Source organism: Fukomys damarensis, unplaced genomic scaffold (genome assembly GCF_012274545.1).
Source record: "Fukomys damarensis isolate Sample0158 unplaced genomic scaffold, DMR_v1.0_HiC HiC_scaffold_5, whole genome shotgun sequence".
NCBI classification, from domain to species: domain Eukaryota; kingdom Metazoa; phylum Chordata; class Mammalia; order Rodentia; family Bathyergidae; genus Fukomys; species Fukomys damarensis.
Window position 1 is genome coordinate 75,240,558 of NW_022900917.1, and position 16,040 is coordinate 75,256,597.

Consider the following 16,040-nt stretch of genomic DNA (forward strand, 5'->3'; position numbering starts at 1 on the left):
AAGGACAGGGTTTGATAGATACAGAGCAATCTAGGCTCGAGAGGAGAATCTTCACTAAGGAAAAGGTTAATATGTGATTTGGCTAAGTAAATGGCCTGTTCCTTTGATTATAACAGAGAAGCCCAAGCTGAAATAAAGACCAGGCTGATCACCAGTGACTCTAGAGCAAGGAACTTTGGGGGAAGAAAGTGTTGTGGGTCTTTGGTTCCCTAAAGTTGAGTGTGGAGCTGCTATGTGTGGTTGTGCAGCTTGTACACTAAACAACCCCAGGGAATGTCTACTCTTGAACCCCCGAAGCATAGAGCTGCCTTGTTTGCCTGCAAAATAATGAGGGAGATTTTCCAAGAAGATTGTCGAGGATTCTCCTGATTTAGAGACTGGGGACTAAACTTGGTGAGGGTGAGAAATAATTCCAAGACAACCAGTTACGTCAGGAATTAGTGGACTTGAAGGATGATGGTGTAAAATGTCAGTGCTTGTGTGTTGTAAGTTAAAAAGATGATGAGTTATTTCCATAGAGGAAAAAACCCCAAACAACCCTCATGGCTCTGCCTTCCCGGCTACTGACCTCAAGTCTCACCTACAGGGCCGCAGCCGTGGCAGACTGTACAGACCGGAGTACACTTCCGGCTCCAGCTCCCCCCAGGCAAGATGTGCAGCGCTGACTACAAGGGCCTGCTGCAGGCATTCCAGGTCTTCATACAGGATGAGCTGATGGCCCGTGGCTTTTGCCACATCCAGGTGAGCTGAGTCTTCCCACAGGAGGGCCTGAGTTGAGCACCAGGTTGCTATCAGAGAACCTGGGGCTCAAAGGAACCCAGGACCCAAACCAACCCTTTACTGCTTTCGTCAACCACCAGCTGAGGCCCAGACCTGGAAAGACTTTGTCCAAAGTGAACTGTGTTGTGGCTGAACTAGGGGCCATGCTTGCCCCATCGTGGGCATTTTCTCCCCATAAACATGTCAAATGCGTAACAGGCACCTACTGTGTGGCAGGCGTAAAGCATTCCTTGCCACAGATTATTCAAAGTAATCCTCTTACTACTGCATGAGGAAACAAAACCAGGTGCCAGGAGCCCTCTTCTTGTCAGGCTACTCTCTAAAACCATTAGAAGCAAAGTCATTTGCCTGAGATTTCTCATACTTTACTGAAATCTCAGGCCTGCTTGGACCCCTTTACTATACTGAAGTCACTCTTTCATTCATTGATCCTTATCATCTAAGTGTCCGACTGCCTTTTATAAGGCAGGCGTGATTTTAGGTCTGAGAATTGTCACCGATTGCTTGACCTAGACACCAGTTAAAGTGGTCAGCATGAATGTCAATTCTTAGCATACACTTGCAATGAGGAAAAGAGCACAGCATGAACCGAACTCAATGCCCGTTTATTTGTCCAGAGGTGGCTCGCATTTTAAGCAGAGGAGAATGTGGAGAGGGGTTAATGAGGGTTCGATAGAGTCAGGGAAGAGAAAAATTACAAAGAGCTGGAAGAGGGGCTGCGTCCACATGAAGCACATCTGGGTTTGCCAGTTAGCACTTAGTAAATGTAGGCTCCCACCATGGAGAGAGGCTGGACACTGGGGCCTGGCTTCAGGTGTGGGGTGGAGGAAAAAACACATTTTCTTGGCTGCCTTGAGCTCTTAGGTAGGTGCTCTAAGGAAGGAATAGTGTCATACTGAGGTGCAGCACCGAGTCAGTAGAACCATGGTCATGTTGCCTCTTTGTAGGCAGAGGCTGAGGTCCAGAGGGAGAGGGCCCAGAGAGTCTGGCTAGTGACTGGGCCAGGAGAATATCTGCAGTATGACACCAAGTCTTTGCACATGGGGACTCAAGTCTGGGAGGACATGGTGCTGAGCAATTGCATATTAGTGCTGGGAAAAGCCCAGGAGGGAGGGAAAGCAGGGCAGACATGGGGGAAGGTAAAGAAGTAGGAGTGGCCTTGGAGAGAAGGAGCAGGGAAGGCCTGCCCAGGAGATGCCACTGAAGGGGCGCTGGGCTCAGTGAGGCTGAAGCCCATGAGGACCTCAGAAGGGTGGAGCTGCTGGGATAGGAACACAGTCACTATGATTCACACTATCGAGGGCCCTGCATGGGCAGGGCGCAAGGAGAGAGGAACTGGGGTCCGGGGTGTGCACATCGCTTGGGGCCACATTGCCATGGTTAGGACAGTGTCTTGCTCAGTATGTGATGGGATGCCAGAGTCTGACAGTGACAGGACACACTGTGGGTTCCAGTGTTTGCTGTGAGGAGAGGGGACTTTCGGGGGCAAGGATGGGAGCAGCGACTCCTACAGTCATCAGGCAATGGTATCGGTGCCCCACTGAGAAGCAGAATTTGACAATGTTGAGAGCTCATGGGGTTGGGTGCAAGACAACTTGGCCCAGGGAGAGAAGCGTGAGGGTGACTGAGGTTTGGCTCCAGTGTCTGGGAGGAGATGAACGCCGTGTTTACTGACAGAGGAACACTGAAATGCTCATAGCAAGGATCAAAGCATTCCAGAGTCCTGCACACCTGAGAGTGAAGACAGGGATGAAGATAAAGATGGGGTTCCAGAGGCAGCCTGGAGGTCTCTGGGACAAGATGTCAGGGTATGGGATTAGGAGGTAGAGCGCTTCCAAGGCAACGCAGGTCTTCTCTGGAAGTAGTTAATGGCAGATGCATAAGTTTCCAGACAGGCAGATCTGGGTCCAGCCTCAATGCCAGTCCTTCTGCCAGCATGAACTGGAATTTCTCCAAGCAGGCATGGCTGAGCCGGGCCTTAATGCCATTGTGAATGGGACAGGGGATGGGAACCCCTGCCATAGCGAGCCAGGCTGAGTGAGGTGAGATGCATGCAGAAAACTTGGCTCTTCACACCCGCTGAGGGGTAGGCGAGTTCTGCAGGGAGGTGGGCTTGCACCCCAGGTCCACTGCTTGCTGGTTGAAGGGGCTGAGGCAGTTCCTCAGCTTCTCTGAGGCAAAGCCCCAGGTGTAACATGGAATGCTGATTTTTCCCAACTCCAAGGGTTTGTTCTAGAGATTAAACTAGCTGACCTGCTTAAAGTACTTCACACAGGCCTGACTGGAGAATGTCCACAGACACTGTGCCATGTTGCCTTGTAAGAGTGCCCAGTGCCTGGCACACAGCAGGTTCTTGTTCAAAGACACCTGTGTGAAGACTCACCTCCTCTCTCTGTACGGGGATGAGCAGGCTTCCAATGCAGACCTCAGCTCTTCCCCGACATGTGCCTCTGTTTGCTGTGTGTCCGGGGCTGCTCATTTAGAGTCTCTCAACTTGTTTCTTCAGGTCAGTGTGACTGATGCCTCCTCCCCGAAGCAGGGTGGAAGAGGCTCCAAGGAACAGCAGGAGCCTGCGCTGGCCCCTGCCACCTCCTACTCTGCCTCTGAACTGACTGCCTCCCTCTCATGCAGGTGTGGAAGACTGGGGCTCCCACCTCCCATCCTGTCTGTGACAGCTCCTCAGTACAGGTGGGGTGTCTGACTACAGAGCGTCTAGGAGTGAACATCACATGGAAATCCCAGTTTAAGGACATCCCTGCGACTTCGCTTCCAGATCTGTATGACATTGGTAGGCTTTTCTGTACTGTTGGTTGAAAAAGCCATGTCAACCTCTCTTGGCCTCAGTTTCTTCACCTTTCAACACAGCTGGCCGAGCCACAGTGCCTTCCTATGATGGCACAGGGAGAGAGTTATGTACTGACTGGGGAGAAGAAGGAGGAGGAGTGGGATGGGTTTTTTGATACCCCGGGAGAGACTGTCCTGCTTAGCTGGAGCTTTTCCATGGGGTGGAGTATAATCCACCTGCTTCCAACTAGATATGGGGAGCAGCACCCCCTTTTGTCCCCCAGTGGCCAGACCGAGGGTCCTGCTTAGCTGGAGCTTGCCTTCCACTCTGTGAAGGGACCTGAAAAACACTGCCAGGCTACAAAGCAGGCGGCAGACCCTGCTGCTCTTCTGTCCCCCACTCCATTGTGACAATAATCTGTGGGAAGAACATCCCCCAATGGCATTATGAGTGAGAGACCCCCATCCTGTCCTCCGGAGAGCCTGCGTAATGTGGGGACAGCTGGGATGCTTCTTCCTGGCTTTGGTGTGCAGGCAGTGAGGGCTGAGTCAGCAGCCTGCTCCAGTGTGGGGTTTGCCGAGTAGGGATCCACTCGGCTCCGGATAGCGCTCCTCTCCTCTCTTCCTAGGAACTTGTAGGTCAGAGCTGGAGGACTTCTCTGTGTTTACTGAATGCAGCAGCAGAAGGCCACGCTGCCTCTGGAAGGTCTTGCCTCTTCTATGTGTGAACCCCTTTACACCTGTTCTCCCTGGGGATCCTCGCCAACTGCAAGAGGGCTGTGCCTGGGTCTATTCTACAGATGTGAAAACGGAGGTTCAGATACAATGGCTCGCTGCAGGTGGAAGTGGCTGAGAATCTGGATCAGTTATGAGTTGTGGTCCTCTACCAAGATGGACAGAAGTGGCAGGAGCCAGAGACCTGGGTGGGGGAGCTACTTGTGCTTCTGATCCCTGTGTGAATTTCAGTTCGTCAAACCCCTTCTCTGGGCCTCCGTTTTCTCACTGTACAATGAGACTGCAGACCATACCTCTGCCTCCTTTTGAGGAGGATGCAGAAAACAGTGAGGTGAACCCTGCCTCACCCTTGTCTTACAGAAAGGGCCTTATTGGGAAAGGACCTCCTCGGGCGTTTCTCAGATCAGGTCCAAAGCGGCACTTTCCAGCTTCATCTGGATTCCAAGACGTTCTTGGCAGACACTTCCTTCCTCTTCCTGCAAGGCAACAGCTTTGCAGCCTCTCCGAGGACATGGTTTGGGTGCATGGAAGGATTCTCCCGAGTCTCAGCTACCAGCAATGCCAGCGGGGAGCCTCTAGGGTGTGGTAGGTAGCCCTGTCTCTGGAATGCGGTCCTGAATCCTCAGGAGGCTGTAGGAAAGGCTTCTGGGCTCTGGAAAGTGGCCGCTTTGCACTCAGTGGAGGATCTCTCATGTATTTAGTAAAGGGAAGCTTTCCACCGTCCACTTTGCATGGATGCGTAAACATCACCCATAGGAAGCGAGGCAGGAGGAGGAAGCCAGTGTCTGAGGTTAGCCTTTCCATTCATTATTGTCTAGCCTGGAGCCCCTGTGTGGAGAAGGCAAGTGTCTACCCTGTGTCCTGGGTAGAGATTTTTTACACCTGGTTACAGCACTCTGTCACCTCCCCACATCCCAAGTGACCATTTTTTCACCCACAAGCTTTACAACTGAGGGAAAGGGCCAGGGGCCTGCTTGAGCTGCTCACTCTCTATCCCATGAGTGTCTTTGGAGGTCATTTTCTTAGGAAGGCAGCTGTAAAGTCCTCGATGAAAGGTGGTTAGTGTCCTCTCACTACCATAACAAACTAGCACACGTGTGATCATCCTTCAATTCTGTGGGTTGAATTCTCACAGGAGTTTCATGGAGTAAAACCAAAATGAGCACAGGGCTGCCTTCCTCCTGGAAGCCCTGAGGAACTGTTTCTCCCGCTTTGTTGTTTCTAGGAAGGGGGCACATTGTGTGGGGGCGCCTTCTTCCCTCTGAGGTCAAAGGCAGAAGTATCTCGGCTCTCTTACCTTGTAATCTCATCCCCTTCTGACTTAGGTGCCCTTTTAATGACACACAAATGGGTAATCCAGGTCACTCCTCCAGTGTAAGGCCGATGCGTTGGCAACTTTAATTCCGTCCACACTTTAATTCTCCTAGCCCGGCGTAGTCACAGGTTCTGGGAACTGGCATATGGACTTCTTTGGGGGCCACTGTTCAGTCTATCACCAAAGCTTTGAGGGTATCTGGAGGAGGAGGAGCCATCTTCTCGTGTAGAGTGAGATACAGAGGCATTTTTATTGAGCTGAAGAAGGATGTTCTTAGCTATTTTTTCCATTATTTACATTGGTTGTAATGCAAGAGATTCATACTTCTTCATTTTCTGAAATCCAGACAACATTGTGAATTCCACACAGGATTAGAGATGCAGCTAAATCCAAGCACAGAGAACAGAAACACAACCGCTTCCCACTGATATTTACAGAGTATGTTGCAGTTGGCAACGTGACTTTACAAATATTTAACTCTCTCAGTAGCCCTTGGTAGCCAGTTACCTCCTGATCAGACAGAGGCTGAGGCCCGGATGATATGAGATTGTGGGTCTAGTGCCCTGAGAAGGCAACACTGAGAGAGATCCATGGTCACCTAAGCAACCAGTGGGCTGGTAACCCCAGTTCCTGGGTCAGTCCATGATTTCTCATTCCACCTTTGCAGAGGTGCCCAGAGAGTGAGTGCTAGAAGCGGGAATAGGATTGCCTGGTACTGCCTGCTAGACTGGGTGAAACAGGGCCACAGAGTGGGAGAGTCACCCAGGGACATCTGTCACCATGATCTCAGACTTCAGTAGGAAATGTCCTTGGCTCCATTGCCAGGACTCTGAAGTTATGTGGTATCTGAGTATACATATGTGTGTGTGTAAAATAAAGGGGCTGGCTGGAAATGTCATACTAAGGTCCCTTCCAGAGAACTAGACTCATCGAGATTGTGTGCTTCTGTCCACTTAGAAATAGGTGAGGAATAGTTAGTGAGGCTGATTTTGCTTGAGAGGGATCCTGTGCAGTTCCAGGCAGGCCCTGGTCCAGCAGTGGGCCTTAGGTGGTGAGGGCAGTAGAGAGCTCTGCCAGGAGCCACAGGGTGGTACTCAGGGAGGGGCCCAGGGACAGGTGTTGTCCAGGATGTACCTTCTCCACAAGAACCTTTTTCTGTAAAGGGCCAGATAGCAAATATTTTTGGGCTCCTTGGAACATGCAGTCTGTTTTAGTGACTCTACTCAGTCATTGTAGGGCATTTATTGGTAAGTCACTGGGTTCCAATAAACCTTAACTTACCAAAACAAAAGGCAGGCTACATTTGGCCCACATGCTATAGTATGATAGTGTCACCTCACAGTGAACCTACATTCTGCTTCTCAGCTGCCACAGAATTCCACTACTCACAGAGACTGTCAGTCACATGCCTCAGCCCCACACCCTTACTCTAAGCACAGAAATGTCCCAGATAGAATGGGCAAGTTACTGAAGGCCTTGGGTTTTCAGGACCTGTTACAGTGCCCAGTATCTTTTAGCTGGTTTCTGAGCTGTGTGTGGCCTTATTAGAATATCGGTGCAGATAATTCAGTAAGACTAGTTCTACATAATGGATGAGGAAAACAGGGTGCTTAATTACGTGCACTGCTAGGAAGCTGCTGTGTGGGCCTGGAGTTTCGTACTGGCTCTGACCCTTTCTTCTTGTAGGATCCAGGCAACATGACTTAGCCTCACTGGGTGTAATTTGAAAAATAGGGATAATGATGCCTATTTCACGGGACTGGTTTGGAAAACATGAAATAGTTAATGTAAAGCACATCTCTTAGACGTAACCAAGTCTCAAGACATGGTTCTTCTGTCACTCACATGTTCAGAGAGTTAAGCTCTACTCCTTCTGCTTCCAGAGTCTTTGTCCTGTCTTCTGCATTGCACACCTCCCTTCTCAGCAAGGGAGTCCTAGAGGAATCATAGCCTCTGCTTCTTATAACCACCCTCACTGGCTCTTTTCCTTCTAAAACACATCTGGAACACAGCTGTGAGGCTACCAGCAGAGCTTTGTCCTGTGGAAACAAAGCAGGGTTTCTGTGTGTCATCTCGGGGGTTTATTCTAGATGACCCCCTTGGAGAACAGTGGCCTGGGGCCAGGGGAATGCCCAGACCCTGTGACGCACTGAGGGGTGACAGCCCTGAGCATGGACACCTTGCTTGCTGTTCTGACACTTGGGTGTTTTTCTCCCTCCTCCTGGGACCAGCCATGGGACTTCCTTTGGAGTTATGTGCTGGCAGTCTTCTTGTAGATTGGCTCATTAATGAAGATCACAGGGAAACTGTCTTAAGTTTTCCATTTTTTGATCTGAATGACATTAACTTTCACTTATTCACGATCCATTCTTATAACAGAACTAATTCCCTGTAGCTACTTTTTCTAAAGTAATGTACTATGGCTCCCTCCCTCCCTCTTTCCCTTGCTTTTTCCCATCCATCCATCTAAGCTTTAAAAATACAATTAGGCACCAAAGGCACATTTCCCCCAATTCTGGTGAGGGATGTAGTTGAAGGCGGGGTCTGGTTGCTGCTGTGGATTATCCACCCACTGCCTCATTCTGACTTCTAGGAGTGCCTTTTGGGTGGAAAATAGGAAAAGACCCTTGATGTGAGGGACAGAGGGGAAAGGATGGGAGGAAACAGCGTATGGGTTTCTTTACCAGGAAGGAGGCCTAGGATGTGTAGGTCTGAAAGTCAAAGATAGATCCCACAGGTGTGGTGTTACACACCTGTAATCCCAGCACTCTGGGAGGGTGAGATCCAGAGGATTTCAAATTTAAGCCAAGCCAGGGCTAAATACTTTGCAAAATCTTGTTTCAAAATGCATGCACATGGGCCAGGGATTTAGCACAGTGGTTTTGCTGCCTGCCTTGAGAGTGAGGCTGAGTTTGATCCCAGGTACCAAAAAAAAAAAAAAAACAAAAAACAAAAAACAAAAAACCACACACACGCACACACACACACACACAAAGGACTGGGAGGTGCGGCTTTGCACAAAGACCATAGGTTCAGTCCCAGTACCACCATAAAGAAAGGTAGTTCCCCACTGTCCTTTCTGGGCTCCTTGTGTTTTGGAGCCTGGAGTACTCAGGCCGGCCCATGAGTTTCAAGAGTACTTACTTGAAAAGAGTCACAGCTCTAAAGCTCTGGAGATGATTATCAACAACCTGACTCAAAGAAGTAATGGAACTCCTCTCTGAGAGAAGGTATTCTTGTCTAGGGCAGACTGGACCACACCATTTGGTTTCCCAGCCATGGCTTGAGTTTCTGACTTACTCAGAAATGCCAAGCAGAGGCGCAGACCAGAGATAGCAGCTGCTGAATGAATGCTGGCCTCCCCCAGCCACTCCACCTCTATACTACAGGGTTTTGGTTTGGAGGTAAAGGAACAGGTTCAGCTCTCACCTCTAGTCACCTTGTGGCCTGGTCAACCTTGACCTTTCGCCTCAATTTTCTTTAGTCTGGGAGAGGATGATCCCTTTCTCATAGGATCCATCCCAAAAAAGCACAATAGTAAGTCTTACAGGCAGCCTCTCACCTGACACTTAGCCTCCTCACCTGTGAAACAGGGATAAGAGGCAGACTCATGGTGACACGGATGCCAGGCACAGAGGAAGGTAGGGAGGTGAGAAGCTCCCACATGTCACTGGGATCAGCTCACTTCTGGAGTCATTTGACAAACTTCAGGATCTGAGCAGGGAAAGAACACAGAAAGATCCTCCTTCATCCACACTTCTTGGAGCATTAGAATCAGTGGGGCTGATTCTTGCCTCCGGGTGGGGTGCCTTGGACTCCAACTTGGATCTCCTGAGAGAAACCCTCTCTCAAGTTAGGTTTCTCTTTTCCCAGCCTGTGTCATTTTAGGGAAGGGAAATGAGGTGGTACTGGGAGTGTCAAAACCCAGGGAAAGAAGCCCTAAGAAGTGGCAGATTAGCAGCACAACACAGAAAGGGCTAAGACATATGAAAGAAACAACCTAGAGTGTAATGGAAAGAGGCCTCACTCGTGGGGGTCACATGTGCTATTTCTGAGTCAACCTGAAACCCAGAAGCCCCGATAGAAGTACTTCTCCTAATTTCATGCCCTGGTGTCCCATCCACCTCACCTTTGTCCCAGGAAGGAACAACACTATTAATGACTGCCAGCCAGGAGCAGGCTGCTCACCTCAGGTGATAGGGCAATGAGCCGTTGGAATTTCCCAAGGTCACCCTGTTTGGAGGGAGTGGGCAGCATCAAGGTTGGTTATAAAAAGGACTTCCTCCAGAGTTAAATGATGTCCCTTCATTGAGTACGCATGGGAACCCGGCTTCGTGATAAGTCCTGGATGTTCATTACCACTACATTCTCATCAGGTAGCATCACTGATCCCACTTCCCACAGGAGAAAGTGGAGCCTCAGAGAAGTCTGCAATAGTTCAAGTGTGGTGGGCTTTGGGACTTCACCTGAGCTCTCTGCACCCCACTGCCTTCCACCATGCCCTGGCTTTGGGAATGTTCCCTTCTGTCAGGCTGTGCCCCAGCTCCATCTCCTGTTGTTTGCAAACTGAGCTCTGGCTCACTAGCTGGCTGTACCCGGCCTTTTCCTTCCCATTCCTTAAGTCTGAACTCATTCCGTCTTGCCATTCCCTCTGCCTGGAATTTTGCTTCTCCTGAGGGCCTGCTTGTCATCCTGGTCTAATCGCCACCTCTCAGAGAGCCTCCTTGCTCTCCTATGTCCTCTTCCCTGCTGCCCATGCCTGACACCCCCGTTCCCACTAACACATCAGCACCCGGAAGTGCTGCTGCTCGACTGTCCCCTGGGCTCCAGAGCTTGAGGTACACTAGTTTCCCAAGGGAACTTTGTCAGAGCTGTGAGCTCCTGGGTGTTTCAGAACTGTACAAAAGAAGCACTGCCCTGCTGTTTAATGTGGTGTCTGTGTGTTCTTCCTAGTGATGTGTCCTGAAGGAAGCTATTCTCGTGATGAACAGTGTCTTCCCTGTCCTGTTGGGTTCTACCAAGAACGGGCAGGCACTGTGGCCTGTGTCCCATGTCCTGCAGGCAGAACAACCATTGCCGCCGGAGCCTTCAGTTGGACGCACTGTAAGTCCCGCAGGGCCGGTACGAAGGAGAAGCCTGAGGAGCTGCAGGTGCAGGAGAGCTGCACAGCCTCGCGCTGCAAATGCTTGGGGATCTTTTGTGTGTGGGACTGTCCTGACCATGGCGGGTATTCAGTAGTATCATTAGCCCACATTCCCTAGATGCCAGCAATATCCCTTCCCCAATTTCTGATGGGCAAACGTGACTCTGGATATTGTCAGGTGTCTCTTGGGTAGGAATGAGGGCCGTCTTGCTTACTGCAGTCATCAAAGGGGCTGGCCTCTTGGACATCTGTCCCTTGCCAGGCTCCGGGCCAGGCACATTACCTGTGTTGTCCCATTAAGTCTTCCAGTTAAATAATGCTAGCCTAACTTTTATGGACCCAAAGTCTCAGGCTCAGGCAAGTGACATAACTTAGCCAAAGCCACGCAGCTAGTATGTATTTGATCTTGGTTTTGTCTGATCCGAACCTTCTGAATTTTGTAAGTCAACCTTTTCAGATCAAGAAATAGAAGATATTTTCTGCCCATAAGAGTACTTCTTACTGTCATGGTGCCCATATTTCTTTCTGGCCCCAGGACCATATTTTCGTGTGGCCTTCCCACATGTCACATCATTTCACTTGGCTGCCTACCCATCACCTGATATGGATAAGGTTTCCCTTGCTGAGACATGGAACTTCCCTTGTGAGGCATCTTTTCATGTTAGTGTGAAATTTTGTCACTGTAAGGCACACCATCCTTACTTCCTATGTGAGCAATTTCTAGAACTTTTAGAGCAGACATCCAAAAGAGACCAAGTCACTGTCTTTGACATTACCTTTGTCAGAAGAGCAGAACTTGTGGATGAGTAATTCTAAGAAAGCTAAAATGGGAGGAACTAGGTAGGTGGGAGCCTACCTCTCCTCCAGAGTGGAAACTTCCCCAGGGACACAATGCCCTGCTCACCTGCTCCCCTTGTACCTACTCACCACAGAGCTTTGGTTCAGGGGTGGCCTCAAGGCCAGTGTGCACTGCAGCACTTTCCTAAAAGGGGACTGGTGCTCATGCTGGCCCTTCCACATGAAGGGGATGTGACAGAAATGGATGGAAACAGGACAGCAGCCAAGGCTTGCACTAGCCAGGTTCAGTCCCTGCTCTGTGCTCACATCGGTGCATGACTAGGTTACTGTTTCTTCTCTGAATATTCACTCTGTCATCTGTTACATGGCCCAGCAATACCTCACTCATGGGCATGTCTTGGTCTAGGCCACTCTTATCCATCACCATTGACTGAGTGGCTTAAATAACGACCATGTGCCTCTCCAGGTTCTTAGCCTGACGACCCGATGCCTTGGGGAAGGAACTCTTCCTGTTAGGTCCTCATGTGCCTTTCTCTTGCTGAATACATACAGAGCAAGAGAGGTCCCCTGTCTTCCTCTTCCCACAAGGGCATCATTTCCATTATGGCCCCATTCTAATGACCTCATCTGTATCTGTATCTAGTTACATCCTAAAGGCCCCACCTCCAAATGCCACGGCATCGAGGAGTGGAGCCTCCATATATGAATGGGGGCACAACATTCAGTCCCCAGCAAAGCAGAGTCACAGTGTTTCGTGTGAACTGCAAGCACTCCCCACCCACACACTTTGCTCACCCTTCTGAGCAGTAACAGGACTCTGGTGCATCATGCTCTCTGGACAGCATCAGTTTTAGTGGACTCTTACCTGGGATCAAAGTTGAAGCCCCCGTGGAGGTTTTCTTCATATCTAAGAGCTTCTCCATGATGTGTTCACTCTATCCTTCTGCCTTCTGAGTTACCCAGTCTGTGTTGGAATCATTCTGAAGAGAAATAGAATGTGCTGAGTTTGAAATGGTGCCCAGCAGTTGGAATCTTTCCCTGGTTTCTTTGTGGTGTTAAGATATTTTGAGAATCCCAGTTCCTCTGTAAGGCTGAGGTCTGCATGCTTACTTCTACTTGTCTCCTACATCTCATAGTACAGTGGACTCATTGGACCATGTTTGGGATTCTACTGATAACTAAGTAGCTGTGTATTTTTTGATATATTAGTTCACATTTAGCATGCATGACATACAAACTATTCTACGTAAAAAGTAGCTTTTGTAACCCCCAAGTTGTTATTAATTCATGGTTAATAATGTGTTTAATAGTCTTGAGATATGGAAGCTCACACATTATGAAGTCACTGTGTACCACAAAAGACTTTCTCCTACTTCCCAGCTTTAGAGAAATGAGTCATGGAATTCTCTTTGTATCATTCATCAGAAATGTATTGAGTCCCTGCTTTCTGCAAAGTATATACTAAGTATTTACAATGATTAAAATCTCTTTCCTCAAGGAATATAGGTACTAGTTGGAGAAGCTGAGTGAGTACATAAACACATTGTGATATAATTAAAGGTTTGGTATTTGGATGTTATGACAGCAACTTTGCTAGGGCTTGAAGGACCCGGATGGGTGGAGGAGTAAACTAGGGGGCCAGGTATAGAAAAGATGACCAGGGAGAGGCTATAGTCCCAGGACAAGGACAGAGATATTCATCCATGGATTTGTCCCCATCTCTTGATTTCGGAGGGAGCTTGTATTGTGTGTCACACACTGACCAAGCCAGTGGGATCATGTGAGAAAGACCAGTTCTAGGACCTGATCTTCAATTAAATGAATAGCAATAGCCACCCATCTTTCATTCATGGAAAAATGGAAATGACAACCACACTTCCCACAGGATGGAGAGATAGAGATGGAAAGATGCAGATAGATGGAGAGATGCAGATCCCAGGAGAACAGTTACCAGTTAGACAGAGCTAGCTGTGGTGCCTGGTGTGTCCAGTCCATTCAACTACTAGGATAAAATACCATAGGCTGGAGGCTTACAGGCAGTAGAACGTGTTCCTCGTGGTTCTGGAGGCTGGAAGTCCAAAATCAAGGTGCTGACAGATCCCGTGTCAGATGAAGTCACCGTAGATGGTACCATCTCACTGTGTTCTCACGCAGTAGGAAGGGCAAACGAGCTCCCTTGGGCGTCTTTCACAACAGCACTCACCCCACTCCTGAGGGCCGCACCTTCCTGAGAGCATTGTACTGAGACTCAGATTTCAACATAACACGAATGCTTCCTCAGGAAATGAGGATTGAGAGGTGTACATCTGGGTTTTGTTACTTTAATGAAATACCAAGGCAGGGTGTTTTATAAAGAAAAGATATTCACTGTGGCTCATGGTTCTGGGGGTGTGAGGCCTCAGGCCTGCATGGGAAGATGGTCCTAAGGTGATACAGCATCATGTGCTGAAAGCCAGGAAGCACTGTGCATCTGTTGGTGTCTCGTTTGATCTCTCTTCCTCTTCATAAAGCTACCAGGATTCAGCCATGGTGGCTCCACCCTAGGGACCCCCTCTAATCTTAGTCACCTCCTGAAGCTCCCTCTTCAACACCACACTCAGATTAAATTTCTACCCTTTCACTGCCTCAGCTCAGGGATCACTTTTCAATCATAGCAGGAAGCAGGACAGTGAGCAGCAGAGTCTGCACTGCCACAGCAGGGAGGCGGCTGCATCAGCAGGGTGCCCAGCTGGTGCCAAAGCCAGGGTCTGAGCAGTGGGATGCAGGGCAGAGTGGTGAGACACTGAAGGTAGCAGTACAATCTGCAGCAGGGCTGGGGGAACTGGCTTCTGCATCCCAACAGGGAGCCCAGGAGCTGTGCTTTGGTGAAGGTGGGGACACTGGGGCTCTAAGCTGGTGTCTGGGCCAATTGTTAGACTTGGTCACCCGGGAGTGACCTGGAGCCAGGGGATTGGAGGGGTGGACCCCAAAGGCCATCCTGAGTATGTCTGTCTCTCCTTCTAGGTGTCACTGACTGTCAGAGGCATGAGGCAGGCCTGCAGTGTGACCAGGATGGCCGGTACAGACCCAGCCAGGAAGACAGCACCAGTGGGAAGGCCTTCTGTGTGGACAGTGAGGGGCGCAGGCTGCTGTGGTCACAAACAGAGGCCACGCTCTCCGACTCTCAGTGTCTGAGTATGTGCCCTCCGTTAGACTGGCCGCTCTGGGGAGGGGCATGAGATGTGACTATCTCTAACATCAGTGTGATGAACAAACATCTTCACCTAGATCCAAAACTTGATGATATTTTAATCTTTATTTGGAATCATTTAAAAAGTAATTTTTAGACAATCTGAGACCCCACCCCTAAATACTTCAGCATGCCCAAATGGTAACATTTATAAAACTGAATCTCCCAAGTCTTTCTTTCACATAGGCAGATGATCTCTCTGAGTGTTTCTCCCTTGAATGAACATTGTAGAAAGACTGGGTATTGGGCCTGGTTCCTAAACTCCCTTGCTGGGTGACCCCGAGCAAGCTGCCTAACCTCTCTGGTCCTCGGGGCTTCCTGTCTGTTTCCTGAGACACTGTGAGGGTCACTATCATCCTGTAGCAGATCCTGAGTGCTACTCTGTGCTAGGCACAGTTCCTCTGTAAGTGGTCAAGAGCTACACCCAACATCCTGTATACAAGGCATGATGGGAATGTGCAGAGCAGAAGGGAGGATGGTACTCTTTGGGATCAGAAGCAGTTTAATCCCAAGGGGTCCCTTTGCTGCCTGTGTGGCCTTAGCAAGCCCTTACCCTCAACGGTCCCTTCATCTGTGAAATGAGGATGTCCTGGCCTGCCTTGTGTGCTTGTGCGTCATTGCATTTTAGCAATGACGGAGCCATCAGAAGCCATGGGAATTTCAGAATGAGAAGCAGCCTCAGCCTCAGAGACTGCCTGTTTCTCTGGGCTTAACCATGAGCTGGCTGCAAAGTCCTTCCATGCTGTGCTCTCCCTCTTCTTCTGCTCTTTAGGACTCTGCCCTCTTCCCACAGCTCCTCCGTCTGCCTGAGCCACCTGCTTCCCCTCCTTCTGCCTGTGTAAATCAGCCTGAGCTGGAGGCCAGATTCTCAGCATCTCTGTGTGAGGGCAGAGCCCAGAGTCCACGAGCTTGCGATGTTTACAGCAACCTCTGTGTTCTGGGGTACATGTTATTGTCTCTAGTGATCTAGAGGGTGAAAATGAGGCAAAGTGTAGACGTGTGCATCTTCATTTGATAGGGTAGACCACATCTAGATTATTTTCACTGTATGCGTGTGACTCTTAAACCCCAGTTTTCCATTACAACAAGCTGTGCCTCTACCTGGAGTTATCTCCTTCCTCCTTAAATACACACCGCCACCCCACACACAACTTCACATCCATATACATGCGCACACACACACATACACATGTTCACCCCATGTACACACACATGTCCATGTATGAACGTGCATGTACACACACACACACACACAC

At 49.5% G+C, this 16,040-nt stretch overlaps 1 protein-coding gene across 2 annotated transcripts in view; it reads left to right on the plus strand.

Moving 5' to 3' along the window:
• Positions 1–16,040, plus strand: part of Tg (thyroglobulin) — a 203,508-nt gene that overhangs the window by 31,198 nt on the left and 156,270 nt on the right. For both annotated transcript variants that reach the window (XM_010629590.1, XM_033760858.1), the window contains exons 18-22: positions 587–741; positions 3,412–3,568; positions 4,660–4,884; positions 10,568–10,717; positions 14,559–14,729. In XM_010629590.1, the coding sequence (XP_010627892.1) occupies positions 587–741; positions 3,412–3,568; positions 4,660–4,884; positions 10,568–10,717; positions 14,559–14,729 (858 nt within the window). The remainder of the gene's footprint in view (positions 1–586; positions 742–3,411; positions 3,569–4,659; positions 4,885–10,567; positions 10,718–14,558; positions 14,730–16,040) is intronic.